At 45.3% G+C, this 18,551-nt stretch overlaps 7 protein-coding genes across 7 annotated transcripts in view; 4 read left to right on the forward strand and 3 right to left on the reverse strand.

The window, feature by feature from the left end:
* The window catches only part of TREMEDRAFT_70233 (uncharacterized protein), a gene marked incomplete at both ends in the record, with an annotated part of 4,394 nt that extends 2,933 nt beyond the window's left edge, over window positions 1–1,461 (forward strand). Inside the window, 3 exons of the mRNA XM_007007802.1 lie at window positions 251–336; window positions 827–915; window positions 1,378–1,461. Coding sequence (XP_007007864.1) covers window positions 251–336; window positions 827–915; window positions 1,378–1,461 — 259 coding nt within the window. The remainder of the gene's footprint in view (window positions 1–250; window positions 337–826; window positions 916–1,377) is intronic.
* On the reverse strand, window positions 1,281–3,525 carry TREMEDRAFT_45812 (uncharacterized protein). Its single transcript, XM_007007678.1, has 4 exons — window positions 3,311–3,525; window positions 2,775–2,969; window positions 2,277–2,357; window positions 1,281–1,811 (listed from the first exon to the last, which is right to left on the reverse strand). Exons 1-4 carry the CDS (start codon window positions 3,378–3,380, stop codon window positions 1,633–1,635), a joined length of 525 nt encoding a protein of 174 aa, XP_007007740.1. The 5' UTR covers window positions 3,381–3,525; the 3' UTR covers window positions 1,281–1,632.
* Window positions 3,526–3,694: 169 nt separating this feature from the next.
* On the reverse strand, window positions 3,695–5,254 carry TREMEDRAFT_72432 (uncharacterized protein). Its single transcript, XM_007007803.1, has 4 exons — window positions 5,173–5,254; window positions 4,853–5,100; window positions 4,296–4,433; window positions 3,695–4,039 (listed from the first exon to the last, which is right to left on the reverse strand). The coding sequence occupies exons 1-4, from the start codon at window positions 5,213–5,215 to the stop codon at window positions 3,920–3,922; spliced, it is 549 nt and encodes a 182-aa protein (XP_007007865.1). The 5' UTR covers window positions 5,216–5,254; the 3' UTR covers window positions 3,695–3,919.
* A 287-nt stretch (window positions 5,255–5,541) lies between these two features.
* Window positions 5,542–7,434, forward strand: TREMEDRAFT_70236 (uncharacterized protein; the record flags this gene model as incomplete). Its single annotated transcript, XM_007007804.1, has 8 exons — window positions 5,542–5,544; window positions 5,585–5,620; window positions 5,880–5,990; window positions 6,217–6,320; window positions 6,420–6,508; window positions 6,663–6,733; window positions 6,881–7,010; window positions 7,100–7,434. 8 exons carry the CDS (start codon window positions 5,542–5,544, stop codon window positions 7,432–7,434), a joined length of 879 nt encoding a protein of 292 aa, XP_007007866.1.
* Window positions 7,435–7,628: 194 nt separating this feature from the next.
* TREMEDRAFT_45819 (uncharacterized protein) lies at window positions 7,629–9,773 on the forward strand. Its single transcript, XM_007007679.1, has 5 exons — window positions 7,629–7,660; window positions 8,153–8,429; window positions 8,955–9,183; window positions 9,333–9,436; window positions 9,697–9,773. Exons 1-5 carry the CDS (start codon window positions 7,658–7,660, stop codon window positions 9,741–9,743), a joined length of 660 nt encoding a protein of 219 aa, XP_007007741.1. The 5' UTR covers window positions 7,629–7,657; the 3' UTR covers window positions 9,744–9,773.
* Window positions 9,774–10,204: 431 nt separating this feature from the next.
* On the forward strand, window positions 10,205–12,186 carry TREMEDRAFT_65637 (uncharacterized protein; the record flags this gene model as incomplete). The annotated part of the gene is made up of 6 exons (XM_007007738.1): window positions 10,205–10,314; window positions 10,395–10,686; window positions 10,732–10,826; window positions 10,893–11,187; window positions 11,234–11,829; window positions 11,880–12,186. The coding sequence occupies 6 exons, from the start codon at window positions 10,205–10,207 to the stop codon at window positions 12,184–12,186; spliced, it is 1,695 nt and encodes a 564-aa protein (XP_007007800.1).
* Window positions 12,187–15,425: 3,239 nt separating this feature from the next.
* Window positions 15,426–17,051, reverse strand: TREMEDRAFT_65638 (uncharacterized protein; the record flags this gene model as incomplete). Its single annotated transcript, XM_007007739.1, has 4 exons — window positions 15,426–15,530; window positions 15,773–15,815; window positions 15,917–16,060; window positions 16,912–17,051. 4 exons carry the CDS (start codon window positions 17,049–17,051, stop codon window positions 15,426–15,428), a joined length of 432 nt encoding a protein of 143 aa, XP_007007801.1.
* Between the last annotated feature and the right edge of the window lie 1,500 nt (window positions 17,052–18,551).

Here is an 18,551-nt window from a genome sequence, read left to right on the forward strand (position 1 = left end):
CATCAGCTGGTACTCTATCGTCTTCCACCCATGTTTCTATTTTCCCCAGATCTCCCATGGATATCTGTTAGATTTCCCGAGGATCTGATAGATTTAAAGGATGAAGATGACGGAAGACAGTGAAGATCAATGTGCAGACGGATAATCACTCACGAGGAGGTTCTATATCGAAAGAAGTTTTTCGGTGCATGCAGAAGTCATTCAACAGCTCTTGCAGGGTATAAAATACGTGAATCTATACTGATGATAGATTCCAACTGGTCACTGGTCGTGTGTGGCGTGGATCAGCGTTCGGGGGTGTTAAAGGACGTACCGAGTTACCAGGTATAGTAGAAGGTGAGTTAAAATTTTGTCCTCTTTGCATGGTTTTGTCATCACCTTCTCAAAAACTCTGTTGTCCGGAATTGGAGTGCTCTTGCTTTTTCATATCTTTGGTCGATCAAGTCATGTCTTTTGCATCCTTTGGTCTACCTGATGATCGTTCTAACCTTTCTATTATTCGTCATCAATTGCCAATAATATTCCACCTTGTGTTTTGTTCAATTAGACAATCATTACAATGACCCAACACTGTGACTACAATACTGCTCACTGGTGTCACTATCCCTCTCCCCCTGATCGACCACGAGTCCCGAACCAGATGGATGACCTTCTCCCGACTTTCACCCCTTCCCCCCACCGTATAATCTTCTCCACCCTCCCACCCCTCTAATTCGGGACATGTGTTCCTCCGATGACAGAGGGTCGTTATCAAAGTTCTTATACTACTTGGCGATCTTGATTTCCTACTTGAACTGTTGGAGCTATGGACAGGGCTGATGGTCAGACTATATGAACCGGATTTTATGGGTAGACGAATTCGTCACTCACCATCAACCTCTAGACAAGATTAACGAAGGGTTTGACGATATGCACGTGAGTTTTATTAACTTGCTTACATTTATAATCCTGTCTACCCTGGTCTCCACTTGTCTCGATGGTGTTCCTCATTTCCATTTTTACGCGAATACTTCACATGAAATCACGCTTCTGTTCTCATGACGATCCTGGAGAATTGGTTTAAGGGGCTAATATAGCCGGGAGATGTATACGATGTGTCGTAATATGGGATCGAATGACCCATTTATGTTCCTATCTTACAGAACCACGATAGGCATATAGTACCTAGTCAGAAAAGTTTAGTTCGGTACTCTGAAGCACTTTTTGAAGTTTGACCATGGTCAAGTTTAGTATCTCGGTCATTCGAGTGGAACATGGAATGACGGAAGGAGAATAAGAATAAGAAGTACAGTATATGCATCAATTGTCTACTCTACTGTTGAAAGACAATACTGAGTAGAGGCCATGTTGATGTATTTCGACAATGACGATTGATAGATGACAGGAGTTGTAGATGAACGACAGGTTGACATGGTGGCACCGACAGATGACGGGGAGATGAATCGACGACATTTTCCGTAGATGACAGAAGACAGGGGAATAGATCGACATACTTCGTAGATGACAGAAGACAGGTGGACAGATCGACATATTTGATAGAAGACAGAAGACAGAGGGATAAATCGACAAATTTCCTGAATGACAAAACAAAGAGATAACGACCACTAAAACCACTTGTCATCAAAGAGTGAATCAAGGTTTCGAAGGAGCTATCTCTCCACATTCTTTACATCTCCTTCCTTCTTCATCTTCCATCCAAGAGTTTATCACTGGTTTCAATTGAGTTTCAAGATCTGAACAATGAAATTGAACTTGTTTTATCATTACTAATGAGGTGTGGGATGTGTTTGGACAATACCATTGCATTGTGTCTGTTTATCAATTATTTTGTTCGGATAATTCCTTCCTTATGATTAGAACGTGCTTGTGGGGGAGTTCTGTGTATGGGATGAGGCTATTCGAGTAATTCTCCTTTCTGTTTAGAACGTGCGCGCGGGAAGTTTGAGAACTCTGTGTGTGTGTATGGGATGAGGCGGGTGGATCTTCATGGAGTTAAGACCAGGGACTTGTGGGTGTTTTATTCTCGAGACGACTATAATTAAGATCACGGAGAAAAGGGTCATAGGTACTAGGTTCGCTTAGGGGAGAGGGGTTTGTGATCAGAAAAGCGAGATGGATTCTGAAGGGCCGAAGCCAGGAAAAAGGTATGGTCAAGAGGTCTGTTAGGGATTATGTGGGATGGAATATCGGAGAGAGGGGATGAAGTGTGAGTGGAAAGAAATAAAAATGAGAAGGGAAATTTGTATGTAGAGAAGAGAAGAGGGGAAAAAACATACCGATGGCTTCACCAGGTCGTACCATTTCCATCACTATCCCAATTGTATTTTCTACCCTACGAGGAGAATGAGGTGTGTTAGCTGTTAATCAGCATTGAACGTGAGTTAGCCCCTCTTCCAAGATCCCACCACTACGAGAGAGGTTCGTATGTAGTTTCATATTGAGATATGCTACAGGGTAGTTTGTTGACGTGAAGATGTTGAGGATTGTATAGTCAGACAGAACAAGAAGTTTGGGCTACTAGATGATGGGGAGGGAGAATCGGAAGAGAGGGGTGGGAGAGGGGGAGAGCCTAGATAGCGGGGATTGATCACAATGAGATTTCAAAAGTGGCGGGATGAGTTCGAATTGGGTATCAAGATGAAGAGATAAAGCGTGTAATGACAAGGTAGAATGATCATTGTTTCCCTAACGTAGGATCAGGGGGCAGTAATCAAAACATGTAGAAAGAGTAGTTATGTTAAAACGAGGAAGAAGAATAATAAAAGGATACTTACCAGGTAATAAAAACATATCACCTTCTTCAATAATAATATCTTTGATCTGTCCCTCTTCAACAACTTTTAATACCATAGTTCCTTTATATTGATAAAACCATTCTTCAGTAGTATTCACATGAAAATCAACACGGGTGTTAGGACCTCCGACGATCATTGTGAGAAAGTTTTCTCCTCGAAATAGAAGTTTGTTACCTGTAATAATTCTATATCAGCTTCGTTCACTTTAACATTTTCCCTCTATGAATCCTATTACGAATCAAAATTCTTGTATATGATTTCGAGTTCCGGAAAAGTATCTTTGTTGTAGGTGTGGGTAGTCACCATTATACTTTATATGTGATGTTGGTGCATTTGATGATTCATCGTTTGAGATATCTTATGTTATTGAGACTGGGAAACGGATCTATAGATGAGGTCAGGTTTGGTAGTGTGAAGATTGGGTGGATGAGGCAGATGGGAAAGTGAAGGCATGGAGCATCGAGGGAGATTTATGGAGAGTGGATTTTGAGTATAGAGGAAAAAGGATGACTCACCAACAGGTGGTTTTAATAAATGTTTATTCTCTTCTATCCATTTAGGAAAGTTGATAGGTTGGGAAAGCATGTTTTTATCTATTTACTTCGGCTCAGAATCTATTTCCTGATCTACCTTTTCTTTTTACAAACTAGACAGTTGAAGGGACATATGTGACAAGATACAAGATGCGAGATACTAAGTATTGGGTGAGTTTACTGGGAGTATGTACAGGTGAATACGAGTAGGGTAAGGTTACGAATATCCGGATTCACAAATAGAAGACTACGTCGACCTCCACATTGGAATCACGTGACGTCGATCTTCTTTCTGAGACATATCATGGATCTACACAAATTGACCCTAGGGCGGAATGAGGGATACATACTAGCTTGGTACACGGGACGGAAGTACGTTACATACATATCATATCATGCTATGAACGTGAAGTGGTTTATTGAAATGGAGGAGGATCGGAGGAAGCGGGCAAAGGTTTTGACGAAGAGAGGCAGAGTTGCAGGTGAGTGGAAGGATGAAGGAGCAGAAGATGGCTGTCAGAGGGGAAAGTACGACTAGGATTCGATGAAACGAGAGAAGGAGATACACTATATAGAATGGAGGAGGTATCTTCAAAACATAGTATCCTCATCTCGAAGAAATTCCCCAACATCAGCTTGATGAAAAACTATGATTCCTGATGGATCCAATTTCCGAGTGTCCAATGTGGACCTGGCGGTGACTCCGAAGCCCTGTACGTCAGTCACAGTCTCGATCTGTAGCGCTCTTCTCGTGGTCTGATCAGCAACCGCATGGTGGATCAAGGGGCAGGGGGTTCATGTTTGGCCCCCCACCGATCGCATTCAAGCCAGAAAAGAATGCTCCAAGAAGGAAGGATGACTGATGAAAAGGTCGTGTTGAGAAAGATGGGGTGGTATTGGGAAAATGTACAATGAGGAAAAGAGGTTCGCGAGGAAGGGATAGAAGAAAAGTATATGATTAACTCACCAATGGCACATCAGCCATATTATACACTACAACACCTTGATGTTCCGGTGTATCCTCTGTTATCCGTCCTAAATGAGCTTTGACGATATGGTTTCCATATAAGAATGGGAGTTCTCCAGCGGGTTTTATCCATATCAACTCGGTCAACATTTTCTTTCACTCCCTCCGACACTCTGACCCTCTACCCCTCTCCCCTTGAAAACCTCTGTTTCTCCCTGCAGACCATCTAAACTGATAGTGAAAGTCTTTATCCCAGGATGACCCCTGTGTAAACCTATCTTTTTCACAAAGACTCAGCACTACAAGTGACGCACTCCGTCTCAAAAATGATCCAGTCACACAGCTGGTAGGACAGAGTATGATTAGGCTGGCAGTAATATCACTTGACGGTCGGTATAGCTGAGACGACGAGAAGAGTCGTAGGATGGTCCAAACTTTTCATCTCAAGAGTGAAAATCGCGGAAAAAGCAGAATATAAGATTATGAAGAGAATGAATAAGTGAGAGTGATGAAAGGAAAGAGAAAGTGAAGCAAGAGAGAAGAACCCATGAACCCACCTTATGTTTCGCATACCTAGCTAACCAATCCAAAGAAGTAACACCCAATTTGAATTTCCCAGTCTTACTGAATTTCCCCATACAAGTACCCAAACTGACCAAATTAGGTCTGGCTATACTCGTGGCGTAATGTAACATTGGTAAAGGTAAATAATAAACCCTATCTTTATGTAATCGGAAAACATGAGCGTCATCTTCTGGTCTATCTATGAGATGAACCAAGTTTTTGCCGATGTAATTTGCGAGTTCTAAGTGTTAAGTATTGGATCTGTATCGTTCCCCACCACCCGGGTATGACATAGGATAGATTGAATACTTACTCTCGAAAACAGCTTTTGTTTCATCTTCTGATAAAGGTCTCATCTTTATATATCTCTTGTTCTTATTCTTACTTGTAATGAGAGAAGGTCCAGCAGCTGCCCAGCAGGGGAAAGGGGGAAGGGGTGGACGAAGAAATCTTGGGAGTAAATCGAGATAAAAATGAAAAGAATAATAAAAGTACCAAATGGGGGCACCGCGCGTCGCTCGCACAACGCTGACGCTGCTAAGTTAACTCTCTCTTCATTCCACCTCGTTTCTTCTATATCACCTCCTTACCCTTCTTCCCTCTACTTGATATCTGACCCTAATCTACTCACTACCCCGTTTTGTAGACTACAGACTTGGGTAAGAGAGTCTGGGCTAGCAATATGGTAAGTAACCAACTCTGGATAGATGGTAGCTGATGAATAGTTTCGCAATTCTTACGATTCGGATAATACTACTTTTGTCAGTGTCCCCTTCCCCTCTTCACGTCATACTCAACTATCACATATGACCAACATGTATTATCTCCATCACACTTTGATGAGGCCGAACATAAGTTCTGCTACAAGATAGAGGGTTCATCTACCAGCTGACTATCGTCACATTCTTCTCAGTCCTCTTTTCTGTAGAGGTTCGAAGGAGCGAGTGAGGTGTCAGTTGAAGAGGGGGTTGAAAATAGAAGATGGAATTGTCATAGCGTGAAAGTTATACTCACGACTAGTCCCCTCAAGGTAAACTCCATCAGGTCGAATACGCCCTAGAAGCCGTCAAACAGGGTTCTGCGGCCATTGGTTTGAGATCGAAAACACATGCGGTTCTCTTGACTCTCAAGGTGGGCTCTTCACTTTTCGTCTCTCCTCCTTGTCATGCCTCACTCTTTCCATCGTCTAGTCTGTATACCTCCAATGTCAGATCCCCGAGATCTCTGGGTGAACGTCCATGGACTCATGCATTCTTGAAATCAACCACTCTCAAGGGGGTTCAGACTGCTGTTGGCCCGAAGCTGCATTGACGTATGCAATGTGGGAGTGCTCAGAAGAAGACGATGCTGATCTTAGCGTTCTACGGGAGAGCTCGCAACGTACCAGAAGAAATTGATCAGGATTGACGATCATGTAGGAGTGGCTATCGCCGGTTTGACGTCCGATGCGAGGGTGTTGAGGTGAGTGTTCTCAGTCGGTATACCAACAATGTTCTTCTCCGAAGAAGGACTACTGAGATTACGAGGGTATTGCAAGTGAAATGTTGGATTGACATGTAGTAACTTTATGCGACAACAAGCTATGTATTCTCGTATGCTTTACGCTCGACCTATGCCTGTGTTCCGGATGGTTCAAGGTATTGCGGATCGTGAGTTTACTTCTCATTGATCATGCGTGTGGCTCCCACGCGCCTTCTTTCAGGTAGTTTCGCCTTTTGAACCCTCTTTTGGGGTGAGGGCGAACAATAAAGAGGCAGCCGCTTGTCTCTTTTGCTGGTCTTATGAATCCATGCTAATGATCAGGTGCCCAGGCAAACACACAATATTACGGTAAACGACCGTATGGGGTCGGGTTCTTGATCATTGGAGAAGACGTGAGTTCTTCATGCAGCTCTTCACCATGTATCCTCAACGGCGTGGGACGCTTCGTCTCGATGGAGTCGACATGTAGCTGGCGTTTATTCTTTCTTTGTTATGTTGCAGCTCCACTCTTGTTACCAGGCTTCGAGCTGACGTTGCAGGAGACTGGCCCCCACCTGTTCGAGTTCTCTCCAACCGGCACATCGTTTGAGTACTACGCCCATTCTATAGGCGCCCGTAGTCAAAGTGCAAAAACCTATCTCGAACAAAACTTTGCCTCTTTTGAAGATTGTAAGTCATCAAATCTACCTATCCATTCCCCTCGTCTTCCGAGAATGTGAAAAATATGGAGGGGTAAAGAAACTTATGTTGATACTCAGCCACCCTTGCCGAATTGATCAACCACGGTCTTTCCGCCCTCGCCGACACTTTGCAACAAGACAAACACCTCACCATCGCCAACACATCCATAGCCATCATCGGTCCTCATTCTCCCGAAGTGGAGAACTCAACATCTGCCGCCGCTCGTAAAGGTGCTTTTAGAGTGTGGGAGAATGAAGATGTAGATGTGTTGTTAAGGGCCTGGCGACGAAGTAGGGGTGAGCCAGAGGATGGACCTCAGGAAGAAGAGGCGCCGGCGGCTGAGGGAGAGGGAGAGGTACCTCCCGTTGATGCATCAGCGACTACGACGGAGGATGTTACTATGGAGGAATAGGTATATGCATTGCATTGTGTATAGGTTTGTTTGGGTCATTGAGCTATTACCCATCTTGCGTATCTTGCCTACGTCTCACTCACCCACATGGTAGAGGATACAGAGGTACTCAATTTGATTCCGCTCTTTGAGGGCGCCCTCCACGCTCGTCACTCCAGGTTCAACTCGGACTGAGTTCTTGTTCTTTCGCTATAACTTGAGTGAGAATAGAGAGAGAGACATCATGGTGAGTGATTATCGTACTGAACTCAGATGCAGAGCTAACCGGTGCTCTTCTATCCCATGGTCATCTTGTTTATATCATCATGTCGACTTCACTCGGGAATTATCATTTCATTCCATACCTATCACACATTCCACCCCTCTTCCTCTTGTCCAACCTTTCCATCACATTTCTCTCTCAAATTTTCATACCGATCAACCCTCTTTCCCTCCCATCATCTCTCTCGAATCTCTTCAAGTTCCAATCTTATTCATGTAATCGGCTATATCATCACATTCTTTTGACCCCTCACTCAACTCAACATACCACCAATCACCCTCCCGTGATCTCATTCACTCCTTGACTCATACACCTCTGTCTGACTCTTCTCCCCCCAACCCCCCCCCCCCCCCCTTCTTCTCTAACTTTCCTTCCCTCTCCTACCCTTCCTCCTTCCGCTCCGATCATCCACTCTGAATACCTACACACACCTCAACAATACGATCACGATAATAGACCAATCTATCATTATACACAATCACAGCCCTTCTAATCCTCGATACCGAAGGTCAACGTGTATTGACCAAATACTACTCTCCTCCTCATTTAGGTAATCATGCTATTCACGGTGTACCCCATTCCGGGGTACATACCCAAGGACAGGGACAGGGACAAGGTGGTATAGCGGGTGAATTGGGAGTAGGGAGTGGAGGACCTGGGATGGGTTTGAGTAGTTTGAAAGAACAGAAAACTTTTGAGAAAAGTGTTTTTGAAAAGGTTCGAAGAGGGGGAGGTGAGTCTATTCTCACTTGATCTCTCTTGCCTTTTTTGGGTGGAGACGTCTCTTTGATCTCATCCCTCTCTTTTAACTTTCTCTCCCTACTCTACTGAGAACTTTCTTGTCGATATTCATTCCTCTTATCTTGATTTTCTCCTCTTTAACATCTTTCTCCCGTCCTCAGTTCTCGATTACCTCTGTTCTGTTGTCTCCTCTCAATTTCCGATTCTTGATTCTGAACTTTCCCTGCTCCTCTTCTCGTCGAAGACAGCCACTGCGGATCCACCACATGAAACGGATGACCGCCATGAAACACCCGAATAGGCTAGTCCGATTGAGGCTAGTCTGGCAACGTCTTCAATCTGTGTCCACGCGATTGTCTCCAGGATACGAACCAACCAAATTGTGTCGTCCCGTTCTAGTCGACCCGTTCATCATACTTATCTTGTCATATTCGTCCTCATGGACATATCACCCCTAGCCTGTGTATTCGATAGGGTCGACCATGAAAATCTGGGAATTTTGGCTCACACTCAATAGGCGAAATCCATCCCCTCCCTCCCCACCTGGTCCTCACGCGAACTACCACAGATCTTCATTTCATCCTCGTCGGTCCATTAGGCACGTCAAACGAACTCATGCTTCAACTCACCCTCACGGCCTTCCACGACGCTGTTAGCTTACTTCTTCGTGGCCAAATCGAAAAACGTAACGTTCTCGAAGGTCTAGACTTGGTACTTCTAGCAGCGGACGAGACTATCGATGATGGGTAAGTGTTTCATCTTATTCGAAATTACCTCTTTCAGTTCAGCGAAAGGAAGGTGTCCTCGATCATGATTTCGTGCACGTCCGTCAGATCAAATCCATTATCACACTCTCCACTCATTATTACAACCTACGGGAAAGCTGATATGATAGAATAATCCTCGAAACTGACGCTGCCGCCATAGCAGCTAGAGTATCACGTCCCAAAGCAGATACGACGGACATAGTCATCAACGAACAAACTATCATGAACGCTTGTAAGTAGTTTAAATCTTTTCCTTTCATCGTTCATTCATCGCTTCTTTCACTTCATCTCTTTCTCGCTCATTTCTCACGATGTATCGCCTTTCACCACTTCATTCCCCGAGCTGTGTCGAAGAGTTTTACTCCACTTTTAAGGCTATGCGTTCTCACACTATCTCCGAAGCTATGCTTTCTCACGTCGTCGACTCCACATACCCCCCGGTCGAATCGGATTTCGGATCTTGTCAATGTGGAGAATGACTGACGTATACAGATTCTAATCTCAAGGAAAGAGTACAACAACGTATTGGACAGTTGTGAGAATGTTCACATGCACGTCATATCGATTTTCGTACGACTTAAACTTTCCCTCTGACCTTTTGCCTTCGGGTTTCTTACGATGTTCCGACCGTCTCGTATCCAAGCTCCGTATCCAAGCACCGTGGCCCATGATCACAGGATCTCACCATTTCACGTTCTCACGTTCGTCGACCCGCCAGGCAGTGCAGCCACCGTGTGGCTGTGTTTCGAAGGAAACAGAGAGGCTAGAATTTGACTATGACGCGCGAGGCGATGCAGAGAAGGATGAAGGGAGAGACAAAGGTTGAGACCTTCAAGCATTGCAACTCAGGTAATTGGAGAGATAATTTGGACACTTGAAAAGATATAAAAGCTTCACTTTGCTTCAGCTCTCATCACACTTGATCTACTCACCCTCATAGAATATTGTTCACCCGCAGATACAATTTGACGGAAATCGTTTTCGTCGATAACAATCACAAATGCACACAGATTTGGACGCGGCCGCCGAGGATGCCAGTTCCAGGCATACCATAAGTGGAATCCCTGAGAACTTATCAACTTATGATTATGACATCAACAATACAGATCTGTAAGTCACTTGAGACCTCTTGCATTTCCGTCTATTGCAACACATGGTCCTGTGAGTATCTACAACTGGCTCACAGACAGACAGATCCGCAGGAAAAACTTTGAGCAGTCTACGTGGAGGCTTGCAGTTTCCAACGTTTGGGGAGAGCCCAGCATTGAAGTTGTAGGCCAGCCACCTGAGTCCACCAAAGAGGAGGCAGAGATGGTTGCTTTGACCATAAAGACTTTCTTGGCTGAACACCGGGCCGAGATTGCCAAAGATCCAAATGAATTCCGCATTGGGATAGCAACAGCCATTGAGAAAACACACACATCATTGGGTCTGCAACCTGGGGCAATTGCCATGGTCACAGATTTTGAGCATGATGATTTTGTATGTTGATCAAAGGAGTCTCATGGAAAGAGCTCATATTTACAGATGAAGTCAGATGCACTGACACTGCCGCAGAAGACATCAGAGCAGGAGCAGCCACCAGCAGGCATTGATTACAACATTGAGCATTGGAGCGGGCTGTAAGTAGCTCAAATCCCATCACATTGATTGTTGTTGTCTTCAATAGTTTAGAGACTGACAGGCAGGGAATTCCGTGTCTCATCTTTCATGAAGTATCCTTGGAGAATTGTGGTCTCAGGGGCCTGGAGTAAGGACCCAAGGGCCAAAGTTGTGGGATTCCCTGATGGAACCTCAGCAATTCAGCAAGACGGGGTTGCTACCACTATGTCAAGTGCTCTGGCCAAATACAGTGAGGAAATTGCTGAGACTCCCTCATATTTTCGGGCAGCGATGACAATAGCCAAGGGTGTCACAGAGAAACAGTGGGGGCTTGACTTTGGTGTGATTGGTGCAGTCACAAACTTTGAGCATGAGGATTATGTGAGTCTGCTCAGTAGACAGTGTCCAAGGGTGCTCACAACAACAGATGAATTGGTTGACAAAAGGCACAGGAGGAGCTAGAAGTGTGGAAACATATGTGGGCGCACAGATCAAGTCCAAGGCAATGGCTACACTCATCCTTCAACCTTTACAAGCTGCTATGGACAACTATATGCAACCTGACTCAACTACTCAGACACGTCAATTAGCAGCAAGATACAGAATGATAGAAGACATGAAACTCAATGCTGAGGCACTTGGAGTGACTGACACCATACGTGCACTTCTGGGGAGACACCCACAGGCAGATGACATATGTAGCCTTCTTAAGAAGCATAAGCGGGCAGTGACAGAAGGTTCTGCAACCCACGACTCTGTGACGGCTGATACAAAGCAGGTCAGTGAGGGCATCAAGGCACTTTTCCGGGCACAAAAACCTTCAACAAGTGCAGACGAGGCACTGCTTGCACGTCCAGACACCCAGGAGAATCTAACACAACTGGCCCGCCTCATCACAGAACAAATTGCAGGCACAGTACCACCTGACTCCAACCCAACTGGGGCTTGGACTACCTTGGAGAGACTCATCACAGTGGCCGTCTCATTTGTCCCAATACAGCCTGTCCCTCTTACAAAACGCACGTGAGTTCACACCAAGTCTTGTGTTGAGAACTCTTTTGGCTGATAGTTAGGCTTGTTTATGGAATTGTCCATGGAATCAACACCTCAACGCCAGTCGTTGTTGGGCATACTCACAAAGGCAATTCCAGGGAGCAGGCTGAAAACATAGCCAGGGCAGCTGAGACTCACCTGAGGACCAAAAGTGAAAAGTGGCTGGCACAACAGGATGGTCAGCAGTCTCTCAGGTCACTCCTATCTCAAGCTGTGGAAACTGTCACATCACAATTCCGTCTCCCCTCAGATGCAGTCGTATTAGGGACAAGTGACCAGCTACTGGCACTAGATGGATATTATGGGCTTGCTCGAGACTACATATGAACAAGTAATCATGCCACCACCTCGATACCCATGTGGCATCCACAAACTGCCCATTTGTATAGTGTGGTAGCATTCAGCTAGACCATCACTTGACAGCATTGAAGGTAGATGATGGTAGGAACGATGATGAATGAGAGAGATACTTGTCCGGAGCGAAAGTGATGCATACTCCGTACAACGCCAAAAGATGTGGCACTGGTTGAAAAGCTCGCCCTGATGCTACTCAACTCGGACTTGCCACAATCATTGGCTTTGGTTGGATTTTCTTATCAACAAAAATTAACACTGGGTTGCCTATGATTCTGTTCAGTCACTGCATCTCCAGCACACTCTCTGTCATACATCACCTACTTGTGACCTAAGATAGTCTTTGCCCATGTTCCCACACTCAAAACACATCTGGAAGACTTACCCCTGACCCCCTTTGCCTTAGGTTCACTGTTCTTGATCTTCAACAACAATTCCAACTGTTCTCTCTTACACTCTCACACATGGAACACTTACCCCTGAACCCCTGCGTCCTTCATCCATTGTTCTCCATTGTGTTCACCTACTCCTGTTGTCACGGATGGGGTCTAATCCCCAAGGGGTAGGCAAGGTGACTGGCATGGGGCTGTAACCCAATACTTGTCTCGGGCTCGTAGAGCTGAGGAGTACTGTCATAACCCTCGAATATCTGTGCATACCACGTGCATATCATCCACTCAAGTCCAGTCAACTTTACTCAACTCGTCTCAACTCGTTCCATCGTACAACATGTGGATCACCATTCAACCTTAATCACCCTCCCATCACTGAGTCAACCTGACTCGACATTGTATACATCAATCACGTCATCTGTCGTCATCTATCGTCATCTGTTGTCATCCCAAGCTCCGGCCGACATGTACCAGGTTCCGTGTCCTCAGTTCCGCTCAGATCGGACAAACTAATAAGCGAGGGTACCTCGGTGTCACGGCCGTCAAATAACTTCTTTCCAATAGACCAACGGTCGACGAACCTCGGCTAACTTGATGGTTCTAGCTCGATGTCTCACCCAACCAGGAGGGCGCAGACGTCGAAAGGGAGGTAACTACGACGTACTTCGGCGTAGTTACTCTATCTAAAAGGGGGTTTTACTGATGGCGATGTATCCCAATTTATATTGTAGCTATCTCTATCAATCTTTCACTACTGACAACAATCAAGGACCGCTGAAGAACCTCAGCGATCTTCTCAGCTAATATTATCTACTCCTCCTAGATCTTCACCCAACCCTCTCGCGCTCAGACGTACTTTGACGCACTTCATCCAACTACCCCGGTCCGGGGCCATCTCCTTCCTCCTTTGGTCAAATGAGGGTCGTTCTTGGTGTGATATTCGGGGTGTCACGAGGTAGTTCGTGCCAAAATGTGACCGTTGAGTCTTCACCATCACCGTGGAGTTGTTGTACCTTGGTATAGAGACACTTTTACTCAACAAGAAGCCCAGAATCTGAAAGAGGAGAGCTGTAGCTTCAGGCTGATACTATGGACACTTTGGGGGGTGGTAGTTTGAGGTCACCATCACCACCTGTGAATATGTCGTTAAACCCCCTTCACACACCTTTGCTGATCCCACTAGATTCCCCATAACCCGTCCACCGCTTGTCAACCATCACTAGAACTCAGCAAAGGAGGAACAGGGACAATGAGGACAGTCAGGACGACCCCCCAGCAGGTTCAGGATGGTCAAAAGACCAAGGAGACGGGGAGTATTGTTCCCTTGACTACCTTGTTGAATAGTCAGCCATCGGGGACAATTCTAAGAAGTATCAACATGGCCTAGGGGGTAAGAAGAAGCTGGGGATGGCTAGGGAATGCTCTGAGTGGATGTCCAAGTCAGGCTGTCCAACTAAAAGATCGACTGATCAGATACAAAACAAGTTAAGTTGTCACGACCGTCAAATAACTTCTCTCTAGCAGACCAACGGCCAACAAACCTCAGCTAACTTGACACTACGGCTTCGACATCTCACCCAAACAAAAGGGTGCAGGCATTGAAAGGAGTGTAACTACGGCGTACTTTGACGCAGTTACTCTAATTGGGGTTTTTCTCTGATGGCAATGTATCTCGATTTGTATGTATCTGTAACGCACTGGAAACACGACGACTGAGTCGCAGGTTGGGTCGAACTCGATGAAAGTCTTGTGGAAGTCTATGTGTCTGTGGTGCTATGTGATGGATCGTCTCTCCTCTGCAATCGATGTAGCCAAATGGTGATATTGAAGAATCAGCAAAGTTGGTACCTTGCTGATTGTACTATATACTGTCTACAGGTATCCTTGTCCTTGTCCTGTCCTCTCCTGCTGCAAGCGTCTACATACATACTCGGACAGGTGAAAAACCGCTTTTGAGCAAACCCAGTGGGGAAATCTCAAAAAGGGCAAAACCCGTCCCTACCTAATGTAGCACTGCCTCCAACTCCCGCTTTCCTCCATCCTAATCCGGCAAATTTGATAGAGTTCTCTTGATTTGTCGTGACCCCGTAACACTTTCAGAATGGCTCAGAGCCTTCTGAAATTCGTTTAAGACACTGCTTTTGATTCAGGGTTTCCACAGGGTTTCCCCCCTTGAAGTAGGAGAGGAGAGGAAGGGATTTTAGGCTCAGTTTGGAGGATTACGTCTATAAATAGTGGTTCTAGCTCTCTGTTTCTTTCTCTGTCTCTCTGATCAATTGTCATCTTCAATTCTAGCTCTCTACTCTAACTTGCTGTTGTCTTTAAGACTGTTTGAGATACGCCATTGCGGCTTCATCATCATCAGTCGTATATTCCCGACAGTTCTGCATTGCTATTCATCAAACACCTTCGACAAGGTCAAGAGCCTTCCTGCGCATGTCACGCCTGCGGGTAGACTGCGGTAGCAAAGTACTGCCTTGGGTACTGAAGGATTTTAGTCTCTGGCTCGTAGAGCTTGATGACTGCCCTAGGTACTGATAGCAGATCTCAATTGCACAAGAGACAGGTGGACTAAAACCGTGTACGAGCTTGAGTTATGACGGACAGAGTATAACTCGTGGCTTGTGAAGTTGGTCGGACAACTAGAAGACTTGGAAGGATTGGGCAAGTGGAGATGGGGGAAAAGGATGGGTCGATGGCAAAGAGAGGGGTGTGGATGAGGAGGATGGTTAGTAAAGAGTAAGTCGAGAGTTTTGTGTGTGTCAAGAAAATATATTGATCCTTAAGATAGAGGATCCTACAAGAGGGTTTATATACTATTTAGTGCATTACCATCTGTATTGCAATGGTAATGCCAAGTGCTGGTGGTACTACAGTTTGTACTACCATTTGTAATGCAGTTGTACACAGTTTCTGCAGTACAGTCTGTAGTACAGTCTGCAGTACAGTTTGTAATACAATACTATGTACCTGCCTGTCACTTCAATATACATGACTATCTATATGTGGTCTGGGTTACGACTGCATCGTAACAATATGCCATCTGTGAACCTCATTTGCATTCACAAACCCACAAACTATGACAAACATCATTCTCACATGAGGCAGGTAGAAGCAACATTTAATCACACAAAAACTGTTGAGGGCCAAACACCAAGTGGACTCACAGAAAGCTTGGAGATTTGGGACCACAAAGCAATGACCCAGACACTGAAGATGTCAGAGGAAAATCTGATTTCCAAGGCTTGGATAGTGTTGAAGGAGAATATGGGGGACTAAGAGACTTCCATATACTGGGTAAGAACACATACCAACAATACACACAATGGGCCAAGTCCAATGTGGTGCAGCCTGCAGCCGTTGGTCCTCCCAACTGTGTTGACTTGGCGGGAGACTTCATGAGGCTCACAGGAACACACCCAAGAGTCCAGAAACCGCATCCAAGGTCTCTCATCCTATCAGGTAGCAACATATCAATGATACAACTCAAGTGACCTGCAAAGTGCACTGTCCAGTTGTAATTGTCTACGAATGGGTTCATAGATCTTTCTGCTCATGATTCTCCCCTAGTTACTTATGCCATGTGCCTGCAGTTATTCCTATTCATCATTCTCCCCAGATTGTAGTTGGGACACACAAGTTTGAGCGCCTTGCAGTACCAGCTACACAGTGATATTCCTGAAGGTGAGATGTATTCTCACTAGACAGGATGATGTCGTTTGATGTGATCACGATCCCTCAACTGCAGTGGAAACCTTCACATGTGAACCCTCTCAGGAGCATGTGATGGGTAAAGGGGCAAATAGCACAATAGCAACACCATTAGTCCCATATCCTAAATTCCTCCCATTGTGTCTCATGATCAGAATCAAGTCCAGTCACTAGGTTCTTGATGATTGTGCGAGCATGACACATGTGTGGATCAAGTTGAACACTGGTTGATGAAACACTACCTTCACAAGGTGAGCAAAACACCCAGTAACAGCACTCCTCATGGAAGTCAGATAAGCAGGGATGAGAAGAAGGCCTGTGAGACCCTTCCCAGGCTCAGATTCCCCAGCCAACTAAAAGTTCAGTCAGAACTTGACCTATGAGTCTCTCATTTCCTGTCATGTGGGTCCATGTCACACCCTGGTGAATGAGTGGGTCGGATGTCTATCTATTGGAATGGGTCAGCCACTGTGGAGTGACCATGGTTGTCATGACCACGCGCGTCAAAGTTGCTAGTCAGGGTAATACTCAACCGTCTCTATTACCCGCCACCAATAAACACTACCAGCCACCCTTATTCACACTACACTCTCACTCCATGTACATGTTGGGGACACCGCCGGAGACGTGCACCTCTGGAGCTGCACAATTCAAAACACCCCCTTTGGACCCAGCCAGAGAACCATGCACCTCCAGAGGTGTCCGGACCCAGCCAGAGATTCTGATCCTAGTCATGCAGAAATATGATACCATTTTAGTAAACCTAGATGACACCTCTTGTCATTGATAGTCTATGTTAGTAAGCTCTGGAAGTTGTGTGGGTATATAACTACTTCAACAGTGGCTTCAGATTCCGCACAATCAACTCAAGATATTGGCCCAAGAGGCAAGAAGTATTGGTGTTGAGGAACAAATCATATTTGGGTCAAAGTGGAAGAGAAATTCATGCAGAAGTACTGCTCACATGTAAGAGAGTTTAGATCATATGTTTCCCATACGCTATGTATGACATGCTCTTCCTCATCTCATATGATGATGATCCTCCAGCTGGGTCTGTCAAAGGACTCAGACCACTCCGGAGTGGAATGTCTCTGGCTGGGAACGATAGGGTCCGTGCAGCTCCGTAGCTGTCCGTCTCCGGCGGTGTCCCTAACATACATAAGGGTAGTGCATAGCTTAGAACAACCTTGACAAATGTATCTTGTCTGTCTCAACATACAAGTTCTCATATACATTTGCCAAATTTAGTGTTAACTCCTTGAACTACTTGCTTCGATCCTTGCATCATCTCGCAACTAGTCCAAGTCTTTACAAGTAGCTTTATCACCCTCGACGCAGAATGGTCCATTCTTTCATTGCAAAGTCATCAGCATCATCTTGGTACCCTGGTTTTGTTGAAATCCATGTCATCGTGATAACCGGCGTCTCATACTACCACATTGTTTTTCCATTGGTAGTTCTATATTGCTTTATAAAGAGCTGAGAACTATCAGGTAGGTGACTAGTATCATGCATTCCATTATACAGAGCTGAGAACTACCTGGTACAACCGTCAGCGTCTACCGCTCTAGCAATCACTATCGACAGGTTTTTGAGTGATGGGCATGGTGTCAGGATCACGCGATATCACAGGTACCTTACCTGGTAGTCGTACTCCTTTTTCTATTCCCGTCCCCGTCTCCATTCCCGCGTACGGGCTTACTCCGTTTGGTACTACGCCTGGTACCCATCCTTCGACACCTCTACCCTTTTTTACATCTCCGTCTCGATAACTATCATCGCTCTTCCTCTGCTATTTTACCTCAACTTCATTTCAAACTACGCATGCTCTTCATCGGTATCATCCCGCTCTCTTTTTAGTATATAGACGTAGTCTTTTCTCAGCAATGTCTTGTTGAATGTATTTTGTGTTTTCCTAGTTATATCATTTGACATACATCTCATCGATCTCACAGATCTCTTCAATACACTACATCACTAGGTTTGTTCCCTACAAGGCCTCATTGTCACAGCTCATCGACGCAGACTATTCCGACGTCTGGTCCTTACACATGGCAGGGGAGAGAATAATGGAAAGAAGGGGTTGGTGAGAAAGAATCACTCATTCTCCATCCCAAAACGAGAAGGATGCTCCGACCGGCGAGACTCGAGTCCATGTCCCGGCCGTATACAGAGTGCAATCATGATCTCGGCCGTATACAAAGTGCAGTCATGATCTCACTGCCATCTATCGTA

This window comes from Tremella mesenterica (genome assembly GCF_000271645.1).
Source record: "Tremella mesenterica DSM 1558 unplaced genomic scaffold TREMEscaffold_15, whole genome shotgun sequence".
NCBI lineage: Eukaryota > Fungi > Basidiomycota > Tremellomycetes > Tremellales > Tremellaceae > Tremella > Tremella mesenterica.

Coding starts and splice junctions, on each gene's coding strand:
- TREMEDRAFT_45819 (XM_007007679.1), top strand. Junction 9,184..9,332: donor GACGAGACTATCGATGATGG/GTAAGTGTTTCA, acceptor CTGATATGATAG/AATAATCCTCGAAACTGACG. Junction 9,437..9,696: donor ACAAACTATCATGAACGCTT/GTAAGTAGTTTA, acceptor TGACGTATACAG/ATTCTAATCTCAAGGAAAGA.
- TREMEDRAFT_45812 (XM_007007678.1), bottom strand. CDS start 3,380: ATGCTTTCCCAACCTATCAACTTTCCTAAATGGATAGAAGAGAATAAA. Junction 2,358..2,774: donor TGATATGTTTTTATTACCTG/GTAAGTATCCTT, acceptor GCTGATTAACAG/CTAACACACCTCATTCTCCT. Junction 1,812..2,276: donor ACGACCTGGTGAAGCCATCG/GTATGTTTTTTC, acceptor ATTGATAAACAG/ACACAATGCAATGGTATTGT.
- TREMEDRAFT_72432 (XM_007007803.1), bottom strand. CDS start 5,215: ATGAGACCTTTATCAGAAGATGAAACAAAAGCTGTTTTCGAGA. Junction 5,101..5,172: donor AACAAAAGCTGTTTTCGAGA/GTAAGTATTCAA, acceptor CTTAACACTTAG/AACTCGCAAATTACATCGGC. Junction 4,040..4,295: donor ATATGGCTGATGTGCCATTG/GTGAGTTAATCA, acceptor ACTGACGTACAG/GGCTTCGGAGTCACCGCCAG.